The sequence below is a fragment of the Tursiops truncatus genome, chromosome 1 (genome assembly GCF_011762595.2).
Source record: "Tursiops truncatus isolate mTurTru1 chromosome 1, mTurTru1.mat.Y, whole genome shotgun sequence".
NCBI lineage: Eukaryota > Metazoa > Chordata > Mammalia > Artiodactyla > Delphinidae > Tursiops > Tursiops truncatus.
In genome coordinates this window covers 138657392-138678936 of record NC_047034.1, presented here as the reverse complement: position 1 = coordinate 138678936, position 21545 = coordinate 138657392, and the positions used below count along the sequence as shown (strand labels likewise).

Genomic DNA, 21545 nt, shown 5'->3' with positions numbered 1-21545 from the left:
GTTCCCAGCAGGCCTTGAGCGCGGGAAGATGGCGGCGTCCAGGTGGAGGTCTTGAAGAGATCGGATCGGTATGGCGTTGGCGTCGAGGTCAGCAAGGCTGGCCCTTGCTCGCCTCGGGCGGCTCGGTCTTGGGAGCTGCGGGGCCCCAAGACGCGGGGCGTACGAGTGGGGCGTGCGCTCCACGCGGAAGCCCGAGCCTCCTCCCCCGGACAGGGTGTACGAGATTCCTGGGCTGGAGCCCATCACCTACGCGGGGAAGATGCACTTTATGCCCGGTCTGGCGCGGCCAGTCTTCCCGCCCTGGGACCCTGACTGGACGCCCCCGAAGTTCCGCCGCTTGCCCCCGCTTCACGAGCACCCGCTGTACAAAGACCAGGCCTGCTACGTCTTCCACCAGCGTTGCCGCCTCCTCGAGGGTGAGGCCCCAGGACGGGCGGGAGGGGACCTTGGTCCTCTACCCAGCACTGACCCCGACCTTCTCTGGCCTTGGGCAAGACGTTGAAACTCAGTGGGTCTCGGTTTCTCCGTCTGCAAAGTGGCCCGATATCGATTCTCATCGTCTGCGAATTGTTAGGATTAAGTGAGATGTAAAGAGCAGTATGTGTGAGGGAGTATTAGAGTTTTAGTGGCCAAGTGAAAAGATCTGGTTTCTAGGCCTAGTCCTGCCCCTCACCCTCTGTGTGATTTTGGGCAAGCGACTGAAGCTTCCTGAGCCTCCATTTCCTGTGAAATGAGTGGTTTTGACTAGGTGGTTCACATTGACCCAGCTCTTGCACCCTGGAGATGTAACTGTGTTTGAGAACTAGTTGGAGGGGGATTATAGTGCAAAGAGACAACAGAAACGGTACTTAATCTGCAGGTCTATCGCCTCATTTCAGGCTAGTCAATCAAGTTAATTGGTAATTAGGATTGGTAATTGTGACAGAGGGGAAGTGATTTGCCAGTGATCTGCTTACAGGTGCACTGTGCGTTACTAGTGAAGCCAGGGCTACACCTCTGGTTTCCCAGGTCGATGTCCTTTGTCAACGGTCAGAGCTGAGATGTTTTCAGGGAAAGGATCTGGGCCTAAAATCCATCTAGTCCACTTCTGCTCCCTTTCACTCTCACTGAGAACAGGTCAAAATGACTTTAGCCAAAACCATCTGTATGTCTGGGGCAGTACGGGAAATTATGTTCCAGAGTCCCTGGAGGGGGTTGTTTATTGAGAGTCCTCTTAACCCATTTTTTCCTCCTCATTCTTCCTTAGTCCCTAAATCAGAGTGGGTTTAGGACAGGTCCTGAAAACACAAAATGGTCCAGGTAAGTGGGAGCAGAATTTTCCAGTAAGTAATTAGGAAAGAAAGAGACCTGGCAGGATTTGGGGACTAAGCCAGATAATAAATCCTAGGTTTGAAAAAAACTTGTCAACTGGCTAGCCTCTTAAGCTGCTCAAACCCACTCCTGAAAGCTGTTTTTTGGCCTTTAAATACTTCCAGTATCCTCACAGGGTGCTGTGAAGGACCTCACAAGACTTGGCACCCTTGAGTGACCCTGGTAACATTACCATGTGGATGAAATGCATTAGCTGTGTCTTAGAAGTTAAGGTTAACTTGTTTGACTAGGCTGAAAACATACCCTATGCTTTCACCATATGTAGAGAGGTTCTGTAAAGTCTGTAATAAAACTGCAAGATACAGGGCTAGAGAAGCAGATTGGGGTAATGGAGAGATCATGGGCTTTAACATAGACAGACTCAGGTTCTCTTCCCAGCCCCATCGCTTACAAGGTTTGGGACTTGAAACAAATTCCTTAGTCTCTTGAGTTTCATCTTCCATTCCATAAAATCCCATCCAACTTGTAGTTAAAGCTCCTGGCACAGAGTAGATGGTAATGTTCAGTAAATGGCAGCTCTTACATATTATTCATATACTAGTGAACCATAAATTCTTAGTATTTTATCCATTTTCAAGTTTAAGGAACAATGGCAGTGTTGGGACTAAAAGTCAGGTTACCCGACCCCCAGTCCAGGGTTCTTTCTGCTGCACCACAAAATCCAGAAGTTAACATTTCTAAATATTTGTGTTTCTGATGTCTTATGAGCCTTAAAGTGAAAAGTCTCATTACCTTTCATTTATCACCACAGAAGAAATTGTCTGAGGGTGTTTCCCTCAAAGTGTGCTAAGTTTGCTTTGATCCCAGACATAGTTTTTCAAATGAAGATATATCTCTGCGTCGAGTGATGTTTTTTCAACTGGGATGAGTAGCCTGCACCACAGCCCATCCCGCTGAGAGTAAGGGGGTTAAATTAGTTTTTAGAGACTAAGCACTCTGAATCAGATCTTTTAGTTTATTTATACTCCTTCTTTTCCTAAAAAGTATTTTGGGCATCTTACAGAAATTTTGTAGCACAGCCAGATTAAATTAAAAATAGGTGAGGGGATCAGCACAAAGGAAAAATGAAACAGTGAATACAAAAAATCCATTCTGTGAGGTTGTACTTGTCCAGGGGAGCCCCAAAGTTGACTCTCAGCTTGCTAGCAGTCAACAAATGGTACAGAGATGGGGTCTGCTGACTAGGCCAGTTGCCTGTTTCTATAAATAGCTTATTATAGTGAAACCATGCACACCTGTTTACTTATTACCTATGGCTGCTTTCGTGCTACAGTGGCAGAGCTGAGTAGTTGTGATAGAGACACTGGCCCAGAAGCTGAAAATATTTACTGTCTGGCCCTTTAAGAAAAAGTTTGACCCCTGGTATAGAGAAACATTGTGAGTTATGCAATTCACCGTGTCCAAAAGACAAAACAGTACTCTACCCAGGAAAAGCCCAACCTTCCTGTCAGAGGCCAGGGAGAAGTTCAGAAGGTCTCAGGGAGGACCCTGCATAATAAATTGAGCAACATCCTCAGTATGATTCTTTTGACAAATACAGCAGTACATTTCATAGGGCTTCATACAAAAATCTGCTTATAAAATATCTTGTTACAGAATCTCAGAGTCAGATGCGAAAGATTATCTCGTGCTCCCAAACTCAGGGCTCCTCAGGTTATTCATGATCCAGAAGTTATTTCCATTATTTCCAAAAGCTCTTTCCCTTGATAGAGCAGTATGCACTTAATCCTGGGCCCATATCTATTAAATGACATATATTTGGCAGACATGAGCTTTTCCAGTCAGGGACTAGGGTGTCGGTTAATAGAAAGGATCTAGGTTTTGAGAGGTTGGCATCTATTGATGTAGTCCTGTAACCTGGGGTCTGAATTCTGCAGGTAACAAACAAATCCTTGCCTGCAAGATTCAGCCTCATGATCTCAGCCATCTTAGTGGCTGTTTGAATTCCTCCTGAGGCAAGTACTCACTGCCTCAATCAACTGTTAACTTCTTTAGATGGTCATTCCTGAAGCTGAGTTGAAATCTGGCTCTCATAGCTTCTGCTTTTTATTTTAGTTCTGACCCCTCAGATGTCGGAACAAATCCCATCTCTCTCTCAAGGCTGCTCTTTCCCCAGAATGCTATCCGGCAGGGATAAGCATCTCTTCCTGAATGACTTTTTTTTTTTGGTTTTGGTTTTTTGTGACTGATGACTCTAAAGGTGTAAAGCAGGCTCTGTGGCTTACCAAGACCAAGTTAATAGAAGGCCTTCCTGAGAAAGTGCTTAGCCTTGCTGACGATCCAAGGAACCACATAGAGAATCAAGATGAATGTGTTCTGAATGTGATCTTTCACGCTCGTCTCTGGCACTCTACTGAAGACATCCCCAAGAGAGAGACGTACTGGTAAGTCTCCCCCAAGTCAGTAGGGTTTCCAACTGATGGATCTTGGAGTCAGCCTGTTGCTTTACATCTCCAAATGTCTCTTCTTTTCTCCAAGCCCAGTCATTGTGGACAGTCTGATACAGCTGTGTAAATCCCAGATTCTCAAGCATCCTTCTCTGGCCAGACGGATCTGTGCCCAAAACAACATGTTATCCACCACCTGGAATCGAGGTTGGTCCTCCTGTATAGCAGAAAGCCTTTGTCTGTTCATTGTCTTTCTGCTCTTAGCCCCATCACCAGCTTATATTCCCTTCCCTGCTGCCATACCTATTCTCACTCCCATCCTTCATGGTCCAGTTTTGTGGCTCAGACATTGAAATGACATCCTCAGTGTCATTTCATTAGCCATAACCCAGCCTTTTTCTTTTTTTTTTTTTTTTTGCGGTACGCGGGCCTCTCACAGCTGTGGCCTCTCCCGTTGCGGAGCACAGGCTCCGGACGCGCAGGCTCAGCGGCCATGGCTCACGGGCCTAGCCGCTCCACGGCATGTGGGATCTTCCCGGACCGGGGCACGAACCCGTGTCCCCTGCATCGGCAGGCGGACTCTCAACCACTGTGCCACCAGGGAAGCCCCAGCCTTTTTCTTTTTTAATCATTTCTTTTCAAGACTTAATTCAAACCATATCTGTTGAGTGCCTCTCAGTGCCTAAATGTTGAAGATAAGGAAGTAATAAAACATATAGTCTGCACTCCAAAGCTCATATTCTACTGCAAGAGCCTTCTTACTCCATTCATGCTTTTCTCATTTTCCAAATCCATTTTCCACATAGCTGCTAGAATGATCTTTCTAAAGTGCAGGTTGTCTTATGTCCCCTTCCCTGTTTCAAATCCTTCATTGTCTTGCAATAGCTTGACCATTTATCGTGGTATCCAAGGCTTTCTGTGATTTGGCCACCACCTGGTCTTTCTAGTCTTATCTCCTGCTCTCCTGCTCCCACCTCCATTCCCAGTTTACACTTAGCCACTTGCAGCTTTTTGGCATCAAGCTTTGCCTTTGCATGTGCTGTACGTTCTGTCTGGAATGCTCTTTTCTTCTTTCCTCATTTGACTAAATTCTATGTGTCTGCATGACTCAGCTCAAGCCCCCTTCCCATGTGAATCCACAGGTTAGTTCTGTGCTCCTTGTGTCCATATGCCTACTTTTATCATAACACACATTATTACTATATTGTGATTATTTAACATCTGTCTGCCCCACTAAACTGAACTTCTGATGATAGAGACTGTGTCATATTCATTTTTGTCCACAGTGTCTAACAGTTCATGCCACACAAAAGGTGCTGACTGAAGGGACAGGTGAATTAATACCAAACCTCAGATGTTTTAGACAGGGATGTTCTGAGATCACAAGTTCTGTCTTTGGTGAATCCTGGAGCAGAGAAACCAGCTGTGGAGTAATTTGGGGTTTTCAGGACATCTGCTTGGTCAGGTTTCTCCAACTTGCCCTTTGAGTATGGACTTCCTGGCAAGGAGTCAGCTTTGTAGAGGTAATGGCACCACTAAGGAAGTTAGTGAACCTCATTAATAGAGGAGTACTTGTTGGCCCATTATCAAGTATTACCTCTAATTAAACTGCCCCATTTGGAGCTGTTGCTGGAGGAGGGATGTGGAGGGAATTGAATTGGAAACCACAGTAGCGTGGTCTGTGGGGAGAACCTAAAACCCAAGGTTAGGAGAGGTCCAGGCACATTTATCTTCCTTTGACATTATGTGTGAGGAAACAGGAAATACTTGAGAAAACTGTTCTTGAGGTGTGGGTATGATGTTTGCATACCCAGTAAGGGAGGACACATGCTAATTAAATGACAGTGCTGTTGGCCAAACCAGTTTTTTTTCCCCACATCTTTATTGGAGTATAAATGCTTTACAATGTTGTGTTAGTTTCTGCTGTACAACAGAGTGAATCAGCTATATGTATACATACATCCCCATATCCCCTCCCTCTTGAGCCTCCCTCCCACCCTCCCTATCCCGTCCCTCTAGGTCGTCACAAAGCATCAAGTTGATCTCCTTGTGCTATGCAGCAGCTTCCCACTAGCCATCCATTTTACATTTGGTAGTGTATACTCTCTCACTTCATCCCAGCTTCCCCTTACCCCCCACCCGTGCCCTCAAGTCCCTTCTTTTATGTCTGTGTCTTTATTCCTGCCCTGCCACTAGGTTCATCAGTACTGCTTTTTTAAATTCCATATATATGCGTTAGCATGCTGTATTTGTTTTTCTCTTTCTGACTTACTTCACTGTATGACAGATTCTGGGTCCATCCACCTCACTACAAATAACTCAATTTCATTCCTTTTTATGGCTGAGTAATATTCCATTGTATATATGTGCCACATCTTCTTTATCCATTCACCTGTTGATACACATTTAGGTTGCTTCCATGTCCTGGCTATTGTAAATAGTGCTGCAGTGAACATTGTGGTACCTGTATCTTTTTAAATTATGGTTTTCTCAGGGTATATGCCCAGTAGTGGGATTGCTGGGTCATATGGTAGTTCTATTTTTAGTTTTCTAAGGAACCTCCATACTGTTCTCCATAGTGGCTGTATCAATTTACATTCCCACCAACAGTGTGTGAGGGTTCCCTTTTCTCCACACCCTCTTCAGCATTTATTGTTTCTAGATTTTTTGATGATGGCTGTTCTGACCGGTGTGAGGTGATACCTCATTGTGGTTTTGATTTGCATTTCTCTAATGATTAGTGATGTTGAGCATCTTTTCTTGTATTTGTTGGCCATCTGTATGTCTCCTCTGGAGAAATGTCTATTTAGGTCTGCCACCTATTTTTGGATTAGGTTGTTTGTTTTTGTGATATTGAGTTGCATGAGCTGCTTGTATATTTTGGAGATTAATCATTTGTCAGTTGCTTCATTTGCAAATATTTTCTCCCATTCTGAGGGCTGCCTTTTTGTCTTGTGTATGGCTTCCTTTGCTGTGCAAAAGCTTTTAAGTTTCATTAGGTCCCATTTGTTTATTTTTGTTTTTATTTCCCTTGCTCTAGGAGGTGGGTCAAAAAGGATTTTGCTGTGATTTATGTCATGGAGTATTCTGCCTATATTTTCTTCTAAGAGATTTATAGTGTTTCGCCTTACATGTAGGTTTTTAATCCATTTTCAGTTTATTTTTGTTTATGGTGTTAGGGTGTGTTCTAATTTCATTCTTTTACATGTATCCATCCATTTTTCCCAGCACCACTTATTGAAGAGGCTGTCTATTCTTGCCTCCTTTGTCAAAGATAAGGTGACCATATGTGCGTGGGTTTATCTCGGCTTTCTATCCTGTTCCGTTGAGCTATATTTCTGTTTTTGTGCCAGTACCCTACTGTCTTGATTACTGTAGCTTTGTAGTGTAGTCTGAAGTCAGGGAGCCTGATTCCTCCAGCTCTGTTTTTCTTTCTTAAGATTGCTTTGGCTATTTGGGGTCTTTTGTGTTTCCATACAGATTGTAAAATTTCTTGTTCTAGTTCTGTAAAAAATGCCATTCGTAATTTGATAGGGATTGCATTGAACCTGTAGATTGCTTTGGGTAGTACAGTCATTTTCACAATATTGATTCTTCCAATCCAGGAGCATGGTTTATCTCTCCATCTGTTTATGTTATCTTTGATTTCTTTCATCAGTGTTTTACAGTTTTCTGAGTACAGGTCTTTTGCCTCCTTAGGTAGGTTTTATTCCTAGGTGTTTTATTCTTTTTGTTGTGATGGTAAATAGGATTGTTTCCTTAATTTCTCTTTCTGATCTTTCATTGTTAGTGTATAGGAATGCAAGAGATTTCTGTGCATTAATTTTGTATCCTGCAACCTTACCAAATTCATTGATTAGTTCTAGTAGTTTTCTGGTGGCATCTTTAGGATTTTCTATGTGTAGCATCATGTCATCAGCAAACAGTGACAGTTTTACTTCTTTACCAATTTGTGTTCCTCTTATTTCTTTTTCTTCTCTGATTGCTGTGGCTAGGACTTCCAATACTGTGTTGAATAATAGTGGCTAGAGTGGACATCCTTCTCTTGTTCCTGATTTTAGAGGAAATGCTTTCAGTTTTTTACCACTGAGAATGATGTTTGCTGTGCGTTTGCCGTATATGGCTCTTATTATGTTGAGGTAGGTTCCCTCTGTGCCCACTTTCTGGAGAGTTTTTATCATAAATGGGTGTTGAATTTTGTCAAAAGCTTTTTCTGCATCTACTGAGATGATCATATGGTTTTTATTCTTTAATTTGTTAATATGGTGTATCACATTGATTGATTTGCGTATATTGAAGAATCCTTGCATCCCTGGGATAAACCCCACTTGATCATGGTGTATGATTCTTTTAATGTGTTGTTGGATTCTGTTTTCTAGTATTTTGTTGAGGGTTTTTGAGTCTATGTTCATCAGTGATATTGGTCTATAATTTTCTTTTTTTGTGATATCTTTGTCTGGTTTTGGTATCAGGGTGATGGTGGCTTCGTAGAATGAATTTGGGAGTGTTCCTCTCTGCAATTTTTTGGAAGAGTTTGAGAAGGATAGATGTTAACTCTTCTCTAAATGTTTGATAGAATTCACCTGTGAAGCCATCTGGTCATAGACTTTTGTTTGTTGGAAGATTTTTAATTACAGTTCCAATTTCATTACCTGTGATTGGTCTGTTTATATTTTCTAATGCTTCCTGGTTCAATCTTGGAAGGTTGTACTTCTCCAAGGATTTGTCCATTTCTTCCAGGTTGTCCATTTTATTGGCATATAGTTGCTTGTAGCAGTCTCTTATGATCTTTTGTATCTCTGCAGTGTCAGTTGTAATCTGTCCTTTTTCATTTCTAATTTTATTGATTTTAGTCCTCTCCCTTTTTTTCTTGATGAGTCTGGCTAAAGGGTTATCAATTTTGTTTATCTTCTCAAAGAACCAACTTATAGTTTTATTGATCTTTGCTATGGCCGAACCAGTTTTTAGACAGATAGGATCATCAGCCTTGGTCAGTTACCATCACATTGCGCTTTGTAGTATTTGATTTGTATTTCTCAAAACCCAAGCACCACGAGGAAGGTTTGACCCCATGGAGAATCCCTAGGAGGCCATTCTCCGGGAGTCTTTCCAGATGGCATTTGGCCTCCTGTGGGGACCTCTGTGAAGGGCATCTGGACACATTCACAGCGTGCAGTCTTGCTGCTCAGTCAGATGTCAGTTCATTTCCTCATATACCTATGTGTCCCTGTGGCAAATATGCTAATCTGACTTAAGTGAGGCTTTCTGACTGGCTCTATTTTTTTTTTACTCTGAGCTGTTGAGGGCAATCTGGCCCTCTTCCTGGATTTGGTAGCCTTTCTCCTTAGCCTGTAGTTTCAGTACTTCTCTCTCTCCATCCCTTCTTCCTACCATATCATACTCCAGTTATCTGGATTTATTTCCCTAAGCGCTGCCATGGAGCAGCATGCTCTGTGCTTTGGAACATGTTACTCCTCGTTCAGTAGAACAGTTTCCTCACTTTTCTTTGCCTGGCAAACTCTGACACAGCAGTTTTCAACCAAGGGTGGTTTTACCCTCTTGGTATTGTCTGGAGACATTTTTGTTTGTCATAACTTGAACCAGACCTGGGGCTGGTAGTGGAAGTTCTATTGGCATCTAGTGAGTAGAGGCCAGGGATGCTGCCAGATACCTACAGTGCATAGGACAGCTTCCCTCACCAAAGAATTACCTCATCCAGAATGTGAAGAGTGCCAATGTTGAGAAGCTCCGCTCTTATCCATCTTTCAAAAGCAAGTTTAAAGGCATTGCTTCCCTCAGGAAGCTTCTCAGGTATCCCAGAAGAGGTCCGTTGTCCCCACCTCTGCTCTCTCTGAGTGTGGTTCATACTCTTGTTGTACTCCCTAGCCAGCTCCGTGAAAGCAGAGAGTTACTCTCACTCATTTCTGCGTCCCCAGCTTAATGCAGGTGCCTGGGAGGGTCTGAACCCACAGCCTCTGAGCCCACAGAGATCCCCAGGCCTCAAGGCTCACTGGAAGGAGAACACAGGAAGAAGAGCGCATTGGTCAGTCCCTCTCTCAAGAAACCCGGGATTAACACCTTAACAAATGTTTTTTTTCTTTTAGGATAAAAACTATTCTTAACTAATCCTTTTTTTAAAAATTTTTAATTTTATATTGCAGTATAGTTGACTTACAGTGGTGTGTTAGTTTCAGGTGTGTATCAAAGTGATTTAGTTATACATATATCTATTCAGATTCTTTTCCCATATACGTTATTGCAGTAGGTCCTTGTTGATTATCTGTTTTTCTTTTTTTCTTTTATGGAAAGAATTGAGGGAGGCTTCCTAGAGGAGGTGATGATTGAGGTGAGGTCTTTTTTATTTATTTATTTATTTATTTTTGGCTGTGTTAGGTCTTCGTTTCTGTGCGAGGACTTTCTCTAGTTGCGGTGACCGGGGGCCACTCTTCATCGTGGTGCGCAGGCCTCTCACTGTTGCAGCCTCTCTTGTTGTGGAGCACAGGCTCCAGACGCACAGGCTCAGCAGTTGTGGCACACGGGCTTAGTTGCTCCGCGGCATGTGGGATCTTCCCGGACCAGGGCTCAAACCTGTGTCCCCTGCACTGGCAGGCAGATTCTCAACCACTGCACCACCAGGGAAGCCCCTGATTATCTGTTTTATATATAGTAGTGTGTATATGTTAATTTCAACCACCTAATTTATCCCTACCCCCCACCTTTCCCCTTTGGTAACCATTAGTTTGTTTCTAAGTCTGTGAGTCTGTTTCTGTTTTGTAAATAAGTTCATTTGTGTCATTTTTTTAGATTCCACATATAAGTGATATCATATGATACTTGTCTTTCTCTGACTTACTTCACTTAGTATGATAATCTCTAGGCCCATCCATCTTGCGCAAATGGCATTATTTCATTCTTTTTTATGGCTGAGTAATATTCCATTGTATATATGTACCATTATTCCATTGTATATATGTATCTTTTTTATCCATTCCTCTGTTGATGGATATTTAGGTTGCTTCCATGTCTTGGCTGTTGTAAATAGTGCTGCAGTGAACACTGGGGTGCGTGTATCTTTTCGAAGTATGATTTTCTCTGGATATATACCCAGGAGTGGGATTGCTGGATCATATGGTAGTAGCTCTATTTTTAGTTTTTTAAGGAACCTCCATACTCTTCTCCATAGTGGCTGTACCAAGTTACATTCCCATAAACAGTGTAGGAGGATTCCGTTTTCTCCACACCCTCTCCAGCATTTATTGTTTGTAGACTGTTTTTTTAATTTACTTATTGTATTTATTATTTATTTTTGGCTGCATTGGGCCCTCACTGCTGTGCGCGGGCTCCCTCTAGTTGTGGCAAGCGGGGGCTACTCCTCACTACGGTGCACGGGCCTCTCATTGCAGTGGCCTCTCCTGTTGCCGAGCACGGCCTCCAGGAGTGTGAGCCTGAGCATTTGTGACACACGGGCTCAGTAGCTGTGGCTCGTGGGCTGCAGAGCGCAGGCTCAGCAGCTGTGGTGCATGGGTTCAGTTGCTCCGTGGCATGTGGGGTCCTCCCAGACCAGGGTTCAAACCCGTGTCCCCTGCATTGGTGGGCAGACTCTCAACCACTGTGCCACCACTCTGCAATCACTGTGTGAAGTCCCTGTTTGTAGACTTTGATGATGGCCATTCTGACTGGCGTGAGGTGATACCTCTTAATAGTTTTGATTTGCATTTCTCTAATAATTAGTGATGTTGAGTATCTTTTCATGTGCTTTTTGGCCATCTGTATGTCTTCTTTGGAGAAATGTCTATTTAGATCTTCCCATTTTTGATTGGGTTTTTTTTTCGATATTGAGCTGCATGAGCTGTTTGTATATTTTGGAGATTAATCCCTTGCCAGTCGCATCGTTTGCAAATACTTTTTCCCATTCTGTGTGTTGTCCTTTTGCTTTGTTTATGGTTTCCTTTACTGTGCAAAAGCTTTTAAGTTCGATTAGTTTCCAATTTGTTTGTTTTGTTTTTATTTTCATTACTCTAGGAGGTGGATCAAAAAAGATATTGCTGCAATTTATGTCAGAGTGTTCTACCTATGTTTTCCTCTAAGAGTTTTATAGTATCCATTCTTACATGTCGGCTTGTGCAGGCTTCCTCGTGGGAGGGACTGGTGCTCGCCCACTGGTGGGTGTCGCTGGGTCTTGTCCCTCTGGCGGGCAGGGCTGTGTCAAGGGTGTGTTTAGAGGGGGCTGTGGGCTGAGGAAGACTTTAAGCAGCCTGTGTGCTGATGGGCGGGGCTGTGTTCCCGCCCTGTTGGTTGTTTGACTGGAGCCATCCCTGTCCTGGAGCCTGTGGGCTGTTGGGTGGGGTCAGGTCTTGGCATCAAAATGGTGGCCTCCAGGACAGTTCACGCCAATGAGTACTCTCCAGTACCTCTGCCACCAGTGTCCTTGACCCCGCTGTGAGCCCCAGCTGCCCCCCGCCCCCCCCCCCCCGCACTTCCCCAGGAGACCCTCCAAGATCAGCAGGTAGGTCTGGCCCAGGCTCCTATGAGGTCAGTGCTTTTTCCCCTGGGTCCTGGTGCACACAAGACCCTGTGTCCGCCTTCCAAGAGTGGCATTTCTTTTTCTCCCAGTCCTGTCGAGTTCCTGCAATCAAGCCCACTGCCCTTCAAAGCCAAATGCTCTGGGGATTCCTCCTCCTGATGCCAGACCCCCAGACTGAAGAGCCTTTTGTGGGGCTCAGAACTCTCACTCCTGTGGGAGAACCTCTGTGATGTAATTATTTTCCAGTCTGTGAGTTGCCCACTCAGTGGATGTGGGATTTAATTGTATTTCGAATGCACCCCTCCAACCATCTTGTTGTGGCTTCTTCTTTGTCTTTAGAAGTAGAATATCTTTTTTGGTAGGTTCCAGTCCTTTTTTGTCGATGGTTGTTCAGCAGTTAGTTGTTTGTTTTGTGTGTGTGTGTGTGTGTGGTACGCGGGCCTCTCACTGTTGCGGCCTCTCTCGTTGTGGAGCACAGGCTCCGGACGCGCAGGCTCAGTGGCCATGGCTCACGGGCCCAGCCGCCCCGCGGCATGTGGGATCCTCCCGGACCGGGGCACGAACCCGTGTCCCCTGCACCGGCAGGCGGACTCTCAACCACTGCGCCCCCAGGGAAGCCCAACAGTTAGTTGTTTTGGTGTTTTTGTGAGAGGAGGTGAGCTCAGGTCCTTCTCCTCCACCATCTTGTTCTCATGTCCCCTTCTATTCTTTAGAATGAAGATCACTAGATTAGGAATGATGTGACCTTCATTTCAACTCCAGTCCTGTTACATGCTTGTTCTGTGACTTCAGCCAGGCCACTCAGTCCTTTGGATCTGATGTTCCCTTGTCTACTCCAAGGCCCAGCAGAGGCAGAGGCAGAGGATGGCACCCAGACATCAAGTGAAGGAGGCTCACCTGCTTACATGATAAGCGCAAGGATGAATTTCCAAAGTTCTGTTTTCTGTGATGAGGCAGATCAGATAGTAAAGCTGTGAAAGACTTGAGGAGCATGGCAGGATGAAAGCTTTAGACTTTGCCTAGCTAAGGCTTTAGACCAGGTTAGACTAATCGTTTTTCTCCCCCTTTAGAGTCTACTCTTATTCAGGTCCATGGTTCCAGTGGAGCCCAACTGAATGCCAAGGATCCTCTGCCCCCCATAGCCTCCCAAGAGGAAGTAGAAGCTACTAAGAATCATGTTCTTGAGACCTTCTATCCCATATCTCCCACTGTGGGTCTTCAGGAATGCAATGTTTATGATGTGAACGATGACACAGGTAAGTATCAAAGCCTTTGACTTTAGGCAGTGTGCAGATGAGGGACAAGCTTTCTCCAAAGAGAAAGGAAACACTGAGTACTTAGTATCTGCTAGGCACCTCATGTGTATTTTCTCCTAAGAGCCGTGTAGCAGCCCTGTGAGATAGGTACCAGTAAACCCCATTTTATAGGCAAGGAAACTGAGACTCTGGGAGGTTTGGATTGGCTCAAAGGCTGACTTTACTTTTGACCCCTGAGAAGTAATTCTGTTACATCAGTTGTAATGGGTAGCTTGAGGGGCTTTTGACCAGGCATCAGGTGTTTCCTTTATTCATAGTTCCCTTGAAAGGCACCCCCTCTCTGTGTACCCTGTAAACTCTGCCAACCTCCTGCTAGGATGGAGGAAGCCCCACAGTCCTTGAATGGGGCTCTTCATCCCACCTCCGTCAAACAAAGCACCACCACCTCCCCAGTGAGCCAAGACAGAAACTAGGGAGTCAGGCTGCGCAGGCCTGCAGTTCCTGCCATCCACTCAGTCATTAAGGTAGCACCTTTCTCCTTAACCTCTCTCCATTTCCACAGCTACACCTCAGTCAGTCCCTACTGTCTCTCATCCAGCCTATTACCACAACCTCTCGACAGGTTAGTCTGACCCAGGCTGTTTTCCTCTCTGGTCCCTCTAGTTCACAGTTCCAGAGTAGCCTTTTGTTTGTTTGTTTTATAAATTTATTTATTTATTTTTGGCTGCATTGAGTCTTCGTTGCTGCACGCGGGCTTTCTCTAGTTGTGGAGAGTGGGGGCTACTCTTCGTTGCAGTGGCTTCTCTTGTTGCAGAGCACGGGCACTAGGGCATGTGGGCTTCAGTAGTTGTGGCACACAGGCTCAGTAGTTGTGGCTTGCAGGCTCTAGAGCGCAGGCTCAGTAGTTGTGGCTCACGGGCTTAGTTGCTCCGTGGCATGTGGGATCTTCCCGGACCAGGGATCGAACCCGTGTCTCCCCTGCATTGGCAGGCGGATTCTCAACCACTGTGCCACCAGGGAAGCCCCAGAGTAGTCTTTATAGAACACAGATTTAATTCCGTTGCTCTCCATGCCCACCTCCCCATTGCCTGTTGGATAAAGTTTGAACTCCTTAGCTTATCACATGAAGGCCTTCACATCTGACCTCTGTGCCTCTCTCCAGCCTCATCTTTGTCTCCTCCCCCACAAGCCCCCTGTATTCCAACTGTGGCTTTTCTCACCACCATTCTTTGGCACTTCCTTTTTCCTCTGCCTGCACTTTTGACCATTCACCTCTTTTTGTCTTCGTTTAATGACTACTCATCTGTCACAATTCATCTTAGGACTCACTTCTTCCCAGAAATGCTCTGCAACCTCGCAGTCTGGTCCGGGGCCTTTCGTCTGTCCTCACACAGCCCCCTGGCTTCCCTCGTGTCTTGACATGTCCCTCTGTGTGGGTGTGATCAGTTTTCCTGTCTGTCTCCCCTCTAGACTTGGTGAGCCCCTCAAAGGCAGTGCAGGGACCACGTGGGCTCTGTTCCTGGTTCCTGTGTTAGAGCTTGGCAGAGAGTGAGTGCTGAGTGTTGGGTACTCACACGTGCGGAGGAACTGAGGCAGACAGGAAAGTCATGTCTCTTTTTCTTAAGTAGTGCTCTCCTCTGGGATTTTCAGAGCCCACACTTTCCCAGCCTCTTTCTGCCTCTGTTTCACCCACTTTCGCTAATCCAGGTCAGTCATTCTAGAAGCCCCCAGCCTCCGAGGGTTTGCTCATGGCCATGTAGGGGAAGCAGTGGTGACCTGGCAGGGTTGTGGGTGAGATGAACAAGTGCTGAACTTTGATGCTCAGCATAGTGTTGTGAGGTATGAGGCAAGTCATTTGTTACTAATAATCAAGTATTGAATTTTGCAAGTGATGTGCTTTTTAAAAAAATAATTACCATAGATTTCAGGTTATCCTTCTAATATCACTGTCATCTGTGTGCTTGAATGAGCGAGAAAGGGGGGGAGTTAGAGCTAGCCTGCAAGAATCACCTGGAACAGGTTGGCAAACATTTTCTGTAAAGAACCAAATGGTATTTTAGGTTTTGTAAGCCACGTATGGTCTCTGTCACAGCTACGTAATAGACATATGTAAATGAGTGGGTGTGGGTGTGCTCCAGTAAAAATTTTATTTTCAAAAACGGGCCAGATTAGGCCGGCAGGTTGACGTTTGCCCGCCCCTGAGCTATAGTGATAATATCTACCTCTACTGAGTCTCTGTCGTGCCTGGCACTAAGCTGAGGTCGGGTGACTTTCCTGAGGCTTTGGGGCAGGCTGATTAATCTTTTCTACCCCTCCACATGATGGCATGTCTTGCAGGATTCCGGGAGGGTTATCCTTACCCATATCCCCATACCTTGTATTTGCTGGAGTCAGCCAATTTACGACCACACCGCTTTCAACCAGATCAGCTGCGGGCCAAGATGATCCTGTTTGCCTTTGGCAATGCCCTGGCTCAGGCTCGGCTCCTCTATGGGGTACGTATGTGGAGAAGACCACCGAGCTGCCTTACATTGTGTTGGTTCCCTGCCTTACACTACTCAAAGGAAAGGGGGCATGGAGGGATTTATTTTTTTTCTTGACTGAGGAGTTTTAGGGAGAGGCACCTCCACTCACCCTACAGAGATGAGCTGCCATCTGCTGGGGGCCTACGATGTGCTTGTCTTTAACATAAGATGCCTCATTTTTGTATCACAATAACCCACAAAGTTTCATTGCGATCTCCATTTTTCAGATTATGCCTCTGAATCCCAGGGAGGCTTGTCCAGAATTACACAGCAGTAAGTGGTGGAGAAAGGATTGGGACTAGGTAGACCCAACTCCTAAGGCTTCAGCTGTCTGCTCCAGCACACTGCCTCTGTTCTGTACTGTTGGAGCCCAGAGCACAAGGCTCCATCGGGCAGGCAGGAGGAAGTGAAGCAGGAGATGGCCCTGCCCGCCCACTCAGGACAGGTTCTGAGGACCCAAGATACCACTTGGATGGTAGCCCTTTGATTCTAAGAGGAGGTCTCAGGGACCTAGATGTTATAGAATGCAGACTGAGTGGTTGTTACACAGTGCTGTCCCATGATTGGAGGAAAGCCTGGCGGGGGAGCAAAGGCCTCCAGGAAGGGGATGACAGTATGGGAGTCCCCAAGCAGGCCTGGGACACCAGATCCCTGGCTTTTTGTGTGTGTGTTGTGGGGCGAGAGGGGAGGGATGATGTTGAGGGCTGCTGTCGGGCTCCCAGGTATTGGTTAGAGCCTAAGGCCCTCCTGGAGGAGTGATGAACTTCAGAATGTTCTGTTTCCCATCTTACTTGGTCTCAGTGGGGTTGGTACAGTGTGGTTAGCCTAATGGGATAGAGAGTAGTATGGACCTTGCCTGTGTTGAGCATCTGCTACGTGCCAAACATTTAGTTAGGGCTCTTTACAGCAGTGGTTCTCAAAATATGGTCGTGGGTTAGCAGCATGAACATCATCTGGGGACTTGCTGGAAATGCAGCTTCTCAGACCCATCCCAGACATCCTGCATCAGAAGCTCTGGGGGTGGGGCCTGGCAGTCTCTTTTAACAAGCCCTCCAGGTGATGCTGGTACAAGCTCAGATTTGAAAACCACTCCACTAAAATTTGAGAACCATTATTTAATCCTTGTAGCAACCCCCCACCCCGTGGCAGATACTATTAGCTTCATTTTAGAGATGAAGAAACTGAAGCTCAGGGAGGCTCAGTAACTTCCCCAAGGTCACACAGCTAAGAGATTAGCAGCTGTCACATCTTTATGTGACCTTCTTGTGTCTTTCCAGTCTTTGGGAGGTTATCTTAATTCCCATTCTCTGACATACTTTCTGAAGGCTCTGGAAGGTTTGGTAACTTGCCCAGGATCCCACAGCTAATGAGTAGGGAAGCAAGCATTGGAGCCCTGATCTCTCCAGCCTCAGAGGACATGCTGCCTCCTGACTCTGGGCAAGGATAGGGAGGCAGAGATAGTCACATGCCAGGTTCCAGGCCTGCAGGCTCATTGTAGCTTCTGTGCCAGCAGAGCATGGGTAGCATTGCTGTCACTAATTGCCACCCAGTTGGGTAGGAGAGGAGGCCTCCCCCAACCCCTCCAGGTACAAATTATTCCTGGGGATGTGAAGTTGAGCAATTACGGGAAGAGCCTCTGTGTAAAAGGTAAAATTGCTGAGAAATTTATGTACTACCTGCAGTTTTATTGATCTGTAGAGGGAGATAAGAGTCAATACAGAATTCTCAGCTAACACTTAGAGGTACTTTTCTTTTTTATTTCTCATGCAGCTAAAAACAGGTATTTCTAAGGCCAACAGTCCCAGTGTGGCCTACACTGAGGTCTGACATTAGCTATTCCTAATGTCAGATTCAGCCCTGGAGCAATGAATGTAGGCAGCATCTTTGAATCAAGGATGCTTTGCTTCATGGGGCCTGCCTATTGAATCTTTGTCCAGTGGATAGCAGTCACCACACTGGATTCCTGCAGGCTCAGTAGGGTGAACATACGATTTGTCATCCAGACTGGTATGCTTTTGAGAATGGCAGAGGAGCTACTATCAGATACAATGGGACACTAGGTGTAGACCAGAACAGTAAGATTCCAAGTGATTTAATAGCCTGGGGTCTGATCCTGGGTAACCTTGAGCAAATTATACCACCTCTCTGAACCTCAGTTTCCTCATCTGTTAAGTGGGTATATACCACTGGATTTTTGAGATTAGAGGTGACTTTATATAAAACTGGTGTGATACCTGGCACATGAGAGGCCTTCAGTAAATGGTTGCTGGTAGTATTACTGTTACCAAGTGGCACTAATTGAAAGAGGTGATCAGCAAATGTGCTGACTGGTGGAATCCTGGGGCCGACACAGCTGGAGTAGACACTCAGGAATCTGACACATACTCAGAGTTGCACTGAGGGGCTGAAGCTCGGGTGAGGTGCCTGCCAGTGGGCTTAGGGCATTCCAGATGCCCAGCGCTGAGGAGTAGAGTAAGGCAGATGGAAAGTGTGACTGGTCTAGCACCAGCCATTGTAGGTGCTGATGCCACACATCGTTGTGACTTCAGATGAGTCACTGCCTCACCCCGTCTGTTTCCTCAACTGTCAAATGGAGTGAGAACTGAATGAGATTATATATATTATGTGAATTGACCCTCCAGGTTAACATTTGATAGACGTCACTGTTGTCACCATCAGGTTACGGCCATGAGTTTGAGGGGTTCGCCGTCATTAACCTCCCAGCTCATCCTTCTGTGCAGCTTGCCTGGCAATCACCTCTCAGTGGCAGGAATTAGTACTTTAATGTGCTCAAGTTGAAGAGCAGGTACCCCGGGGCCACGAGGCATCTGAGGCCAGGCAGAGCCAGGCTGGGTGCGGGCGAGAAGGCCTGGCCCTGGACAGTGCCCTCAACTCCGCATTCTCTTTTCAGTGTCCTGCGGGGGGAACCACTAAAGAGGGGTGGGTTTATTTCAAAGACCAGAACTAGAAATTGCCTGGTTTGTGCTGCTCCTTTCACCCCACCATTTCTGATTTGATTTACTTGTCCTCTTTTCCTCTTAGAACGACACTAAGGTTTTGGAGCAGCCAGTAGTCGTGCAAAGTGTGGGCACTGATGGACGTGTCTTCCAGTTCCTGGTGCTACAGCTGAACACCACAGATCTGGCCTCTGATGAGGGTGTCAAGAATCTAGTCTGGATAGACTCGGATCAGCTCCTCTATGAGCATTTTTGGTGTCTCCCGGTGGTCAGAAGGAAGGCAGTTGTGGTAAGTCCAGCCGCCTCTGGCCTGGTGATGGGCCCAGGGCCAAGACTCACCCTCCCCAGAGTGAGCCTGGCTTGGGGTTGACGGGATGCTTGTGAGTGGGGCCCCGGCTTTAGGGTCTTCATGCTCAGGACCTCTGCCTGGAGGGATACTTCAGCCCTGCCCATTACCTAAAACAGTGCCTTCCACCCTGGGCCCCAGCCCGCTCTTCACCTCACCTCCCGTGCTCCCCAGTGCCCACCACGCCCAGCTCCTTGTAGCTGTCCAGTACGCGCCGCTGCCTGAGTAGCTCAGGATCCCAGTAGGTGCTGTTCCCTTTACAGAGGAGGCTGCTTCCTTCTTGCTCCCTCCTCCCTCTCCCCCACCCAACCTCCCCCATTTCTCTGTCATCTGCTTGTCCTCTAATTGTCATTCCAGGTTTAGCATAAAGACCCACCATCCCAATCCCAGCCTTGCTTAAGTACCTTGGGTGGGTTCCCATAGCCCCTGGGTCCCCCCAATCACAGCGCAGTCACGCTGCTGTTCTATAGTTATCTGTTTATGTGTTCTTCTCCTCTGCTAAACCGAGCACTGATTTCCTCAAAGGCTGAGTCCATGAATGATGCGTTCATTTCATTCCTCCATGGCGTTGTCGCTCACTGCTGCACCTTCAGTGCTCAGCTGACAGAGAGCAGGCCTGTGTTCTGTGTAGTGGGCAGTGGCAGTATCTAAGTAGAATCATAATGTAGTATCAGGCAGTGATAAGCACTCTGAAGAGACAAAACAGGACTGGGGGATGAGACAGAACAGAGTGGGGTGCTGCTGGATCTGTGGCTGCCGAGCCATGTCCCACACAGGGCCTCAGTAGATTTGTTGAAATGTAGTTGTTGAGCCTTTGAACATTATCTGTATGTTAGTGGAATGATGAGTTCTCCAGTGTCTGTCAGTATTGTCTACCCTTGAAATGCCTACTGGTCTGGTCCCTTCTCTTTGGCCCCAGACACCATTCATTGTCCCTCACCTGTGCGGCCACACCAGCCTCCTCCGCGTCCCTCTGCTCTTAGTTGTGCTCTCCCTCTCCCCTTCACGTCTTCAGGTCCTCTTCTTTCAGCCTCTTCCTTCCAAAATAGTGGCTTAGTGCCAGGCCTGTGCTGGTGTGGTCACGTGACTCCTCCTTACCTGTCTCTTCCCGCACCCACCCCACCTCCACCATCACGGACCCTGGGCTCCAGCCTCACCCTAGCTCTTCCCACCTTCATTTGTGCCTCCGGACCAGTGCATATACTGGCCTCTTTGAAGTCTCCTTTTTTCTTTCTGGCCCATTCTGTTGTACTTGCCCTTTAAGACTCATTCATACATGCTCTCTTCCATGTATGGAAGTCAATGTGTTAGTTATTTTCTCCCCTGTTTTCTTAGCATCTTTTTCCTACTTCAATTATGAGGCCCATCACCTTGTATTATCACTATTGCAAACCTGGCTGGAAGCTCCTTGAAGGTGGGAGCCAGATTCAAGTCATTATTGGGTTTCCAGCACTGGGCACAGCTCTGATACAGAGAAGGTGCCTGATAAATGTGTGTGGAAGGAGTGAGGGATTATTGTCCCTGGCAATTAAAAGGGGCAACAGAACATTTGTTTGTGGTGGTTGAGGTGAGCAGGATTAGGGATCAGGGCAATGTCAACAGACGATTTGGCTGAAAGGTTCTGGGATGCTTTGTATCCTCCTCGCTAGTCCAGCGCCCCCGGCATCTCTTGGCAGCAGCTCCCCAGCGCTCCTCCTTGGTCGTGAGAGAAAGAAACAGTTATTATCCAGGCACTTAGGATTTGCATGAAACCTACCTTTGTTTTAATTGCTGCCATTAAACCTAGTAGCAGGATCCTAATGGGCTGTGTTCTTTCCAGGAACCTGTTGGGCCGACTGGTTTCCAGCCAGAGACATTCAGGAAGTTTTTAGCTCTGTATTTGCACGGTGCTGTGTGAGTCAAGGACCGTTCTGAGGCCTGGAGCTCCCTGTGCCCCTCTCCCCCTGAGGGTCCTGCGGCCTGGGTGGTGCCTGGGGCCTGCTCGGAGCCCAGTGCTCCTCTGGCTGGTGGTCTCACTGACAATAAAGAGCCTTCTGGTGCACTGGAGCCTGTGCTTGTTGTGGGGGTGCCATCGGGGGGGGGCACCCACAGATGCGTGCGGGCCCTTGCCATGAGCCTGCCTCCGCACAGGTGCTGGCCCTGGAGCCTGACCTACCCCAGCTTTGTCCGTGACCCATCT

General features: G+C 46.6%; 1 protein-coding gene across 2 annotated transcripts; it reads left to right on the top strand.

Moving 5' to 3' along the window:
• The first annotated feature begins 5 nt into the window (after positions 1 to 5).
• Positions 6 to 21407, top strand: MRPL37 (mitochondrial ribosomal protein L37). 2 transcript variants are annotated; one of them, XM_019937736.3, is made up of 7 exons: positions 7 to 416; positions 3572 to 3755; positions 3850 to 3965; positions 13353 to 13538; positions 15876 to 16033; positions 19106 to 19309; positions 21186 to 21407. In XM_019937736.3, exons 1-7 carry the CDS (start codon positions 71 to 73, stop codon positions 21261 to 21263), a joined length of 1272 nt encoding a protein of 423 aa, XP_019793295.2. In that variant the 5' UTR covers positions 7 to 70; the 3' UTR covers positions 21264 to 21407. The 2 variants fall into 2 exon arrangements, with proteins under 2 accessions (XP_073645484.1, XP_019793295.2); XM_073789383.1 differs by lacking the exon at positions 13353 to 13538 and having other exon boundaries at positions 6 to 416.
• Positions 21408 to 21545: the final 138 nt, after the last annotated feature.

Bases quoted from the DNA above. Each gene is read 5' to 3' on its own strand.
- MRPL37 (XM_019937736.3), top strand. From the start codon at position 71: ATGGCGTTGGCGTCGAGGTCAGCAAGGCTGGCCCTTGCTCGCCTCGGG. The intron at 3,756-3,849 runs GTAAGTCTCCCC...CTTTTCTCCAAG, and splicing joins CCCAAGAGAGAGACGTACTG to CCCAGTCATTGTGGACAGTC. The intron at 19,310-21,185 runs GTAAGTCCAGCC...TGTTCTTTCCAG, and splicing joins TCAGAAGGAAGGCAGTTGTG to GAACCTGTTGGGCCGACTGG.